Consider the following 10737-nt stretch of genomic DNA (forward strand, 5'->3'; position numbering starts at 1 on the left):
ATTTTTTGAGTTGATTATAGTTTGATTTGTTGAACTATGTCTATCAACTAGTCTCACAGACAACAATTGCCAAACAAAAGGATTTTCTAAGCATATCTTCAGTCAATAAGTTTAATTTGTTGACACTAGAGGAGTTATATTAATGTTCATCTTTGTCTTGTTTTGTTTGTTTTGTAGGTTACTTTTCCTATGATATCCTGGTGCTATTCATTGATTTTTTACAGGGCTCTTACAATCTGGAAGTTTTGTTAATTGCGTGCATTTTTCCTGCCTTTTCCCTCGAATGATATGGGTATGAACTGTCCAGCTGTCCACTATTTCTCCCCCAACCTTAACTTTATGTGGAACATTGAAATGTTGACCATGACTATAAGAAATAGAATATTACATTATAAGGAAAGCTCATGCAATACACATTTTATAAAAGCTGTTTGTATTACACACTCTGCAAATCTTCATTTTAGCATCTAATTTGAGTATTGTACAAGTTAGAATCTCCCAGAAAAATCTAAGATGTTCTACAACACATGAAGAAAGTTTCTCCCTGAATTGCAGAATAATTCTTTACAAGAGAATCGGATGCACTTGGCATTCTTTCGGACCACCCACCCCATTCCTTTTGGGCTCGGATTATAATACCGTTTGCATTGACTATCAGGACGAGCATGCTTCAAGCTTCGGAAGCAGACCCCTCCATGCCTCAGCAATACTGTTTGCCAAGCGCACTTGTCCTTTGGCAAACTCGTGAAATGCTAGCCCCATATCTGCCGTTTTCTGCTCTTGAAAGCGTTCCATCTCTTCATTCATCAATCGAACTATAGTCTCGAACCTTCTTGTTGCTTCCTCGCTCTCTGTTTTCAACTGCAGTGACAAAAAAGACGGGAGATACCACAAATCATCATGACAACATCATCACCATCATGCATAGTATATACGGCTCATAGAGTTTACCTCCCGATATTCAGCCTCAGCATCTCTATACTTGTCCGACCTCGTCAACATCAGCTTGTCTCTGGAGGATGATGAAAATTAAAGGATAATCAGAAACAATATTCATCAATATTCTAAACAAAGACACTAAATAACCCAAAGCTCCATTATTAAACTGGAATAGGCCGGATTAGTTCCGGGCCTTCATTAAAAAGCAATACACAAGGTTCCCAAATTTGAGATTAAAAACATATGAAGATATTTCTTTAAAAAGGGGTGACTATACATCATCATCATCATCATCATCATACCCAATATCCCGCCCAAAAGCAGGGTCTGGGTGAGGGAAGGTGACGGACAATTCATACCCGTACTTCCTTCACAGGGGTTACTATACATTTTATTTTAAATTTCAGAAAATGGTATAAAAATCATACAAATTTATCTCTTTCAGCTTCACTGTTTCCGAAAGCTCACAGTGTTGCTTGAAGGCAGTAGCTCTCTCTGCTATAGTGGCCTGTTTAGTAAGAGACAAAAGTTAGCTGCAATACTATCTTATACTTCAGATGTTCATTTTTGTCACCACTGTCTACTAGGGCTGAGCAAAAATATCGGATGATCTGAAAATCCAATAATTCTATCCGATATCCAATTCGAATCTTAGGATATCCAATTCAAAATCACAATTTGAATTGTATATCCGATTTAAAATTCGGATATCAAATACGGATTCGGATATCAAAATTTTGAGATCCGAATATACACTTGTAAAAACTCAAAATTTTTATATCTTTATTCGATATCCGATTTTTTGAATTGGATATCCGATCTGAATTATAATTTTGAATCAAATATCCTAAGATTCAAAATGGATATCGGATCAAATCATCGGATAGTTTTGTTGGGCCCTAGTAGACAGTGTCTACTCTTTAGATTACATAGTAACGTAAGTGTTAGAATCAATATTTACTTGGTCCATTAAATATAGGTCTAGCATACAGCCTACAGCCAAACAAGTTTAAAGAAATAACAAGTGCATCTTAATGCTATAAATGACACAATACAGACCTTGACAGACTGCACAGCACGAACATAATCTTTCAGAGGTTCTTCGAAGTTCATTAATAGATTGTGGGCCTGCATGTTACGTTAAAGGAAAGAAATTCCTCAGATCCTCTGATCATAAACTGCCGAATAAAAATTAGCTCATGAACAACACAGCTCGTAGAATACAGTAGAGATTATAATGAGAAAACCCTGCCTCTGCTTGCAGTTTGATTGACAATGCTTCTGACTTGGCACCGAGTTCAGTGAATGCCTTTCCAAGAGAATCTCCCTCACATGCACCTAAGAGCTTGACTGCCTTACCGAAATCAGACAGTGATTGTCCCAGCTCTGAAATTCAACCATCGATGGTGTTCATGTCACAAAAAAAAAAAAAAGCAACCCCAACACGTGTAAATCAGCCACAAGAAAAACTGCAGACGGAGCCTCACCTCTATGCCTCTTAACAAGGCGAAAGGCATGCTTTTGTGCTTCTGCCAAGTGCTCCTCAAGCTCAAAGATATAGTGTTTCATCTTCTCATACTCGGGAGTTGATTCTTCAACGGGCTTCTCCTTGCCTAAAACAACATCACTTACTTTGGATTGCATGTCCTATCAAAAACAGAAAAAGTATTTGCAATACGGAGTTGTAAATATGGCAGGTATAAACTGATTGGTATGAAGAATTCGATAGATATCCTTTTCTCAACAAATTAGGCCTAATAGAATTATTGCAGCAGCCAAATCATGTGTCATGAAAAGTTATGTAACGAGATCATAAATATTAAAGGTATAATTTAGCCATACATTGCTTACTTATTGAAAAATTACAAAAATAATAGCAGAGTTTTGTCATAAATTCTCGGTTTGATGCAGAGAACCTATTTGAAAACTATTACACCCTTACTTAATTAAACGGTTTTGGCAAAGAAGTAGGAAATTTTGCTTAAACATTGATATTGACTATACCTTGAACATTTGCATCAGATCGGCCGGCTTCTTGAAAATACCAAGCTCTTGAGCCCTCACTCTCTCCATGGTCTGAGAAACAGAAAAACCAACAATAATCATCTAACAGGTTCAAGGAAAATCTGTTAAATACTTCATTTGTTAAAATTTTTTTTATCTTAACAGTACCAGACAGCAAATAATGCGTCTATAATATATTTAACGTATGAAGAAAAATAAAGAGGGATTCAACTTCTCAGTTCCCATAATCATTAAAAATTAAAAGTAACAGAAATAAGGTGCAACTTTTAATGTTAACAAATGTCCAATTTAAGTACTAACATGGGAACTCTGTCCACAAATGTCCTATAAAAATAAGAGAAACCCTACCAATGCACTGCCATAATTTCTTTTCTTTTTTTTGTAATTGTTGATGCATAAGGTGTCATATTCTTGGGATTAAGGCTTTGGCATCATTTCTATTGATACATAACATAAATGCAAATGATTTACGGAAACTCTTGTTATACATAGAGAGATTGAATAGTGAAAGATAAGGCCCATGATTTGAGGAAAAAAGTATAGAGAAAACACATGCCATAGAACGTATGTTTCAACTATTTCAAAACGACCATTTAACTAAAAAAACGAAGGAACCATTTCTTAGATATCTACTTCATTCTCAATGCTAATCTTACATCATCAATCTCTTAGATATCTTACTCAGCCAGCCAAAAGCTGCTGAAAATCAAATTTTGCTAGGTCCATCTGCAGTCAAGTCCACTCAAAGAAAAAACGAAAATTGCCAACTCCTGTGTCTGTAACCTGTATGTTCTTCTGATAGTCTCCACAACTAATACCACATTTCTGAAGTAAAGCATCTCATATTGTTCACAATTTCCTTTATCGACTTCCATAATAGTTAACAAACTAACTTGACCACATCATCATTTTCTAAGTCAAATCTCAAGATCAATATAGCTTAGAGAGCAGAATGACTTTAATTTCCATTTAACATAATGCCTCCACGGCTCCACATACTAAGACTTACAGTACTAGGACTAGCACTTCTACTCCGTGGTTTCAAAATATAATCCTACAGAAAAGTTGTAACAAAGGCATTTATGGGAAGTGTATAACATTAGCAATTAGCTTCTAAATAAAGAAACATGGAAAGACATATTTAATGCATGCGCTCTGAAGCTCCACGAGAACTGAATCCTGCACCTTAGCATTAGAAGGTGAAGGCGCTACCATCTGACCTACCAGTTTTTTGTGAGGACCGAGGTAAACTAATAGGTAATGAATAAAGTGAGAAGCTCTCATACACAACCCCCACAACAAAATTATGTAAAAAAGCTTATATAGAAGGTAAACTAATAGGTAATGACTTCCATAATAGTTAACAAACTACCAGATTAGCAAGCCTGGAGCAACTGACAAAATGCAATACCTGTGGAAACAGTGAGAAGCCAGTATAACCAATTAAAGATAAAAGTTTAGTGTTAGATTGAGAGCCTAGCTAGCAGCTTACAGGAATGAAATGACTGCAAAGTAATTATGAGAATCCACATTAACTAACCCCCAACAGGAAATACTAAACAAAGGCCTCTGAACACTCAAAAGCTACTTTTCCAGCTCAAAGCAGATGTGAATATTAAAATGAACTGATCCGGTAAGTCTCAAAGCTCAGAATTGTGATAAGGAGTATTTCGTAGCAGCATGAACTATAAAGGCTCTTCCTTAGCTGTGTGATGAGCTTCGTGCAGAGTGCCGACACAAATGAAAACCACTTCACTAGCAAGGCCGCACAAGTAAAAAAATATATGTTTCTTGTAAATTAATCTAGCACCCAGCACTAATTAATTATATTTCACATTGAGTAGCAAATGCGTTACAATATGGTATTTAAGTGACAACTGCAAGGATAATGCAACTAACCTCTTCATCTGCTTGCAAGAACAACCTCAGATCATCACTTTGGCGAAGTTGAGGGTGTGACGCTATTCGGTTCACAAAAATATCTAGCCCTTGGCGTCTCATCTCAATAAATTCAGCACTAAAGCGAAATTTCTCTGCAAAGAGTAAACAAAATCCACAAGTAATATTTTAAAACCAGATGAGTTTGGGTAAAGTCCTGCCTATCAGCAGCTCTATCCAAAGTTCGAAAATATTTAAACAATAACACGAATTAACAGCCTGTATAAGGTTTTGGAAAACAAATCAAATCCACCAAAACAATTCATCTGAGGTTAAGTTTTTCTGCAACGAAAAAGTGAAATATGTAACATTTAAATGCCAAAACAGTAAAGCTAACGATTCCAAGTAACTAGCATGTAAAACAGGCTATTTAAAAAGGTAAGATAAAAAAAAATGGATCTACCAGAACCAAAGATCCGCAAATACAAAATCAATCAATAAATATACTGCTGTTATTCACATATTCTCAAATGTCACAAGTCACAAATCACAGGAAGCACCATGGCAGGCTGAATTCAACACATAAAAGCTTCTTTCTCAAATTTCTTCATCCTCCCCCATGTCCACGAGTACCAAAAGAAGGAAAGAAGAAACAAAAATCCCTGCTTTCTTACCTGAAACATATCTTACACTACACTCACCAGAAGATCTTGTTCATTTTTCATGGACAGGTCAACTTAATGTAAATGATGACATATTTGAAGGAGGAAAGTAAGATTATAATCATTAATTATTTTCAAAATCAATGAAAAATAAAGAAGGTATTAATCTTACACATCAACATAATTTAAAATAACTTAAGATTGGAAAAATACATATGCGACAATCGAAGCATCATCTCACAAATGTTGCGCCTTTGTGCTTATCACACCGTATCTTCACAAATTAAAAAATTTCACTTGTGATCAGAGTTTAGGAAGATAACATTTGGAATAAAGTTGTAGTATACTTATGATATTATCTCATTATTTAGCATAAAAAGAGCAAGTTCTAAGTATGTGCAGTGACTTAAACATGAATGTAAGTTAACTAACTATTCTTACATGTGAATTCATATTGTTTACTTACGCTTAATGGCTTTAATAACTAATTATAACAATTCATGTGGTAAAACAGAGCCATATAATAAATGCCAACCTCACATGACTTGGACAAATGCATTATGGCCTTTAATGAAAAAAAGTAAAAGTGCATATCAAATACACAATCAACTTTACATAACAGGAAAAATCTTAACATAAAACTATGCATGGAGCATATAAGTTTCCCTACCGTGTTCCCCCAATACAATACATAATAAAGGGCCTTTGTTTTGAGTTCCAAAATAAAAAAATAAAGGAAAAAAAGTTCATTGCTACCACCTGCAAGCTCATAACCTACTTCTTTTGAAGAAAGTAATTTCACATTGTATGGTATATCTTGGAAAACTTCTCAAGTAGAGAAATGCATGAGCTAAACAAGAACAACTCTCTACAATTCAAAGATAAATTTGAAGCTTTTTTCAACATTTCAATCTATAACATCACTTTTCAGACGTGTAAATGTAGATTAACACACACCATGATGAGCACAAAGCACACTTTTAACAAAATTGCATTTTCTTACAATAGTAAAGTTAAATTAGAGATATAATTAAGAAATCCTCACCAACAGCACTTTTCTCCGGAAGAGGGGGTATAAAGATGCCTTTGTATCTCTCAAAAAGGCGATCTCGTAACCAAACAAAGTCATTGTATCTTCGAATAACAATTTTTTCAGGTCCTTGATAGTCTGGCAAATTTGTCTACAATAGATGAACATGAAACATTACGATGATAAATGTAGGTATTTCTAAGTTGCATTTTTTATTTTCTTAAAAAAAGGGGGACAAGAATAACAAGAAACGAAATGGTCAATCATAATTCATATCACACAGAGACATGATTTTATAGAACATATTTGAAACAATCGTAATTGCATCCTCTAATGTTAAGATCACCAAAAAAAACATGAGTGATCCAAGGAGCGTTAAATAATTAAATCTAAGAGAAAACTTTTTGAGTGAATATGAGCTGTGAACTTCAAGAAATATAAACAAAACTAAGCTGACCAATAAATGTGAACACAAATCAAATTACCAGCCACCTGTCCTCAAAAAGAAACCCAAATTACATGATTTCCAATTTCCAAAATAGTCATGCTATGCACATTTATTAGCACATTTGATCACTTGTAAATAACTTCCCTTCTATTCAGGTGTAAATAATGAGTGAACAATAACTTTTAGCATGACAAAACATACTATTTTGGAGCTTACTACTTTTGAATGGCCCAAAATAGGGTTCGACGTATAAGGTGACAGTTAAATCAAATGGTAATGAATAAAATTGAAACCCTAATCTAGAGAGTGCACTAAAACATTTCCGAGAAATTAGAAGAAATATAATGCCAATTCACTTCTTAATTAGATGCCCATAGATAAATGTTCAATCGCATCTTACAAATTTATAACATACTCAAGTGTCAAAGATCAAAACGCAACTAGGAAACTTCTTTGAAGTGTTCTATTGTCAATTGAAAACTACGTCAACTTCTGAAAAGTTCTTATGATTGCAACCTTTGTCAGACTCTGCATACTTGGGCATATATGTTTCAACTCTTTCACATACCCCATCACCACATTAACATAAACCTCCGAACTAGAAAAGTTAAGATACACATGCATGCGTATAAGACTCCAGTTCCAAAGACATCGGCATACCCAGAAGCCCAAAATTGTACAATTGTTTGGAGTCATCAAAATTACATGAAATAAAGGGACATATTCAGTAGAGGAGGTAAGAGTCAAAATCTATTGCCTAGAAGGGGGGGGGGGGGGGTAAAGAGAGAGGATTCTAATATACAAGAAACTCAAAACCCTTTACTAGACAGGATTTTAGCAAAAATATTGGCCATGTTGGCTTCAATGCATGAAGCTTGCTAGACATTAATGATAGTCGTGTTGCTCAAGACTAACATTTCTCAACCATTTGACCATAATGAGAGGATTTTGTAATTGAGGTACATGAAATACAACATTTTATAAACCTAATACCATTTAGTGGCTTCAATGAGATTTCAAGGATCGGATGTAGGTACCTTACCCTCGTAAAAAAAGAGGTTGTTGCTAGTAAACATCAACAACTTTACAAAAAAATGAAGTGAAAATAATTTAGAAAATCAATTCACTCTAGCTCATTATAATCCAAAACTGAGATACTATAAAGCTTTAGTTCCATCAAGAATGGACATACAATGAGGTACATGAAATGGTCCTAAAAAATTCATGGAAAACAAAGACCTATTTCCTCAACCACCATTATACAAGTATCTGTTCTTATTCCCCTTTTTAATGTGTTGCTTTGAGAAGCTAAAAATGGAATAAACTAAAAGAAAGGACTCACAAGTTGCCTTCTCTATGCTAATTTCACCAAATAGTGCTTCTTTCAGGGCTACTTTGCTTTTGTATTAAAGAAACAATAGGTATGGCATAAAAAAGAGTAAAAGAAACACAAATCAGGCTTCATCAGTTTTTTATTCTAATTGGACCATGCATTGTAAAGGAAGGTTATCAGCCGCACAAACTTTTTCTCCGAAAAAATTGCAGCTGAGGGGAAATCCCTAAACTAACTTGATATTGTGCCATAGTAAAACACGTAGGTTATGAACAATAGCATGGAGCTCAAAGAATATTCAGTTCACACTACAGCATCTATAAACTAAAGCTAATCCATGTATGACAATAAACATTATTCACATAGAAAAAGCCATTAGCATGCATTAACAGAAAATTTCACTTCCCCCTTTTTTAAAGGAGTAGATATGACAATTGGAATAATTAGCCGCAGATTAAACACTTAGATGTTCAATAATGCTTTCTTGTATAATAATCAATGAATGATATGGCATATTGTTAGAATGTTTTGCCTAATTTCAGAGTTAACTAATTGTGATCATTTAAGTAATGTCAGATGCAAGAACACAGGTGATTAAATGACCCCATAGTATTAGATGCTACGCTACATAATTGATCAACTCAATCATTCGTGAAGAACCCTTATGTTTGCATGTCACAATCTACCATAGTCCAAAAAGATTAGTACTTGACATTCATTTCCTTATACCAATCTCAAGTTCTCACTGTCACCGTATCAAACCCTCGACAAACATCTTATTTTCATAAAAATAGGTATTATTAGGATTGAAGCTTTTGCAACTTTGTTGTTTAATGAATTAACTACGTCACAACAAAGTTACTCACTTCAATACTTCTCCGTTTAAGCCTTCAATTAATGGTTTTAAATGTTGGTGATAAGAAGAGTTATAGTGTTGATTTTCATGAAATAATATCATGTAGTTCCCATGCTAATGAAGCTATTAATAAAAAATCTAAATATACCAAAATTAAACACCTTAACAATTCTCCTAGTTCTTATAATAGCTTAAATCCACCCATCATTGGCAATTTGGCATCATAAACTCGCTATAATACATCAGGAAAAACCACAACTTGAAATCACTGGTTCGACCCAATTAGACAATTCAACTTCATATCATATCCTATCAAATCTAGCATATGTAATATCCAAATATAAACACTAAAATAGTTCATTGATGCAAACTACCACTCAATCTTTCCATCAATTTTTCAAAAACAAATACTCAAATAATTAACAAATTGATCAAAATTACCCAATTATATGCAACAATAACACCCCTCTATGCGTAAAGTCAAAGTTTCAAAGCGTCATTCAAATCATCGTACAATAATTAATCAAAACAAATACCGAAAAAGGAAAAATCAGAAGTAGTAAAACGAAACCCTAATTGCAAAATTGTTAAGAAAAGTTACCTTAGTGAGGACTCTGTAAGAAATATAAGCTTGGACGCCATTGCCCAACTTGACAGGATCAGAAACTGAAACTGAAAGAAAAGGTGCTTGAGATTGAGGAGATTTAGGACTTTGTGAGGAACCTGATGATGAACTTCTCTGATTTTGTTGCATTTTTTGGTTCTTGTTTTAGATTTCGTAACAAATTTCGTGGGATAATTGGGAATTGAGTGTGGAAATTGATATCAGTCGTTCTTATTCAATTGGGAAAAGGGTATAGAAATTAGAAACCACGTTTTTTTGATTGTCAGATGCGCTGGATCCGTAGGATGACAAATTCAAGTGTATTGAGATTTGTGAAATAAAAACAAAAATTATCATATCAAAAAAACAAAAATACATTTGACCTCACTATTAGGATTATTAAAATAAGGAAAAATTACCCTGAATAATACGAACTTTCACTGATTTTCCTACAGTAATACGAACTTTCAATTAACCATGAATAATACGAACTTTAATACATATTTCCCGCTAGCATACCTGACCGGTTATTTACCTAGAGAAACGGTAAATTCCCCATTTCTTCATTATGCTAGCGGGAAATATGTATCAAAGTTCGTATTTTATTCATAGTTAATTGAAAGTTCGTATTATTGTAGGAAAATCAGTGAAAGTTCGTATTATTCAGGGTAATTTTCCTTACTTAGTTTTATCAGCCAAAAAAAAAATTTTATGGAATGAGTAAGTTTACCGGTAACAGGTAAAATGGTATGCCAGCGGGAAATATGTATCAAAGTTCGTATTATTCATGGTTAATTGAAAGTTCGTATTATTGTAGGAAAATCAGTGAAAGTTCGTATTATTCAGGGTAATTATTTTAAGAGAATATTATGAAGTAAATAAATAATAAATAAGTGAAAGATATTTTATATTGGATGAGATAATGACAAAGATTGAGTTTGCATACGAGATTTAAAATAAAA

The 10737-nt window shown here is 33.9% G+C and overlaps 1 protein-coding gene across 1 annotated transcript; it reads right to left on the reverse strand.

Annotated features, from left to right (window-relative positions):
- Window positions 1-389: 389 nt before the first annotated feature.
- On the reverse strand, window positions 390-10105 carry LOC130812921 (sorting nexin 1-like). The gene is made up of 10 exons (XM_057678567.1): window positions 9773-10105; window positions 6550-6685; window positions 4864-4997; window positions 2944-3015; window positions 2427-2586; window positions 2192-2325; window positions 1999-2067; window positions 1368-1447; window positions 952-1012; window positions 390-861 (listed from the first exon to the last, which is right to left on the reverse strand). Exons 1-10 carry the CDS (start codon window positions 9923-9925, stop codon window positions 655-657), a joined length of 1206 nt encoding a protein of 401 aa, XP_057534550.1. The 5' UTR covers window positions 9926-10105; the 3' UTR covers window positions 390-654.
- Between the last annotated feature and the right edge of the window lie 632 nt (window positions 10106-10737).

The sequence above is a fragment of the Amaranthus tricolor genome, chromosome 5 (assembly GCF_026212465.1).
Source record: "Amaranthus tricolor cultivar Red isolate AtriRed21 chromosome 5, ASM2621246v1, whole genome shotgun sequence".
Taxonomy (NCBI): domain Eukaryota; kingdom Viridiplantae; phylum Streptophyta; class Magnoliopsida; order Caryophyllales; family Amaranthaceae; genus Amaranthus; species Amaranthus tricolor.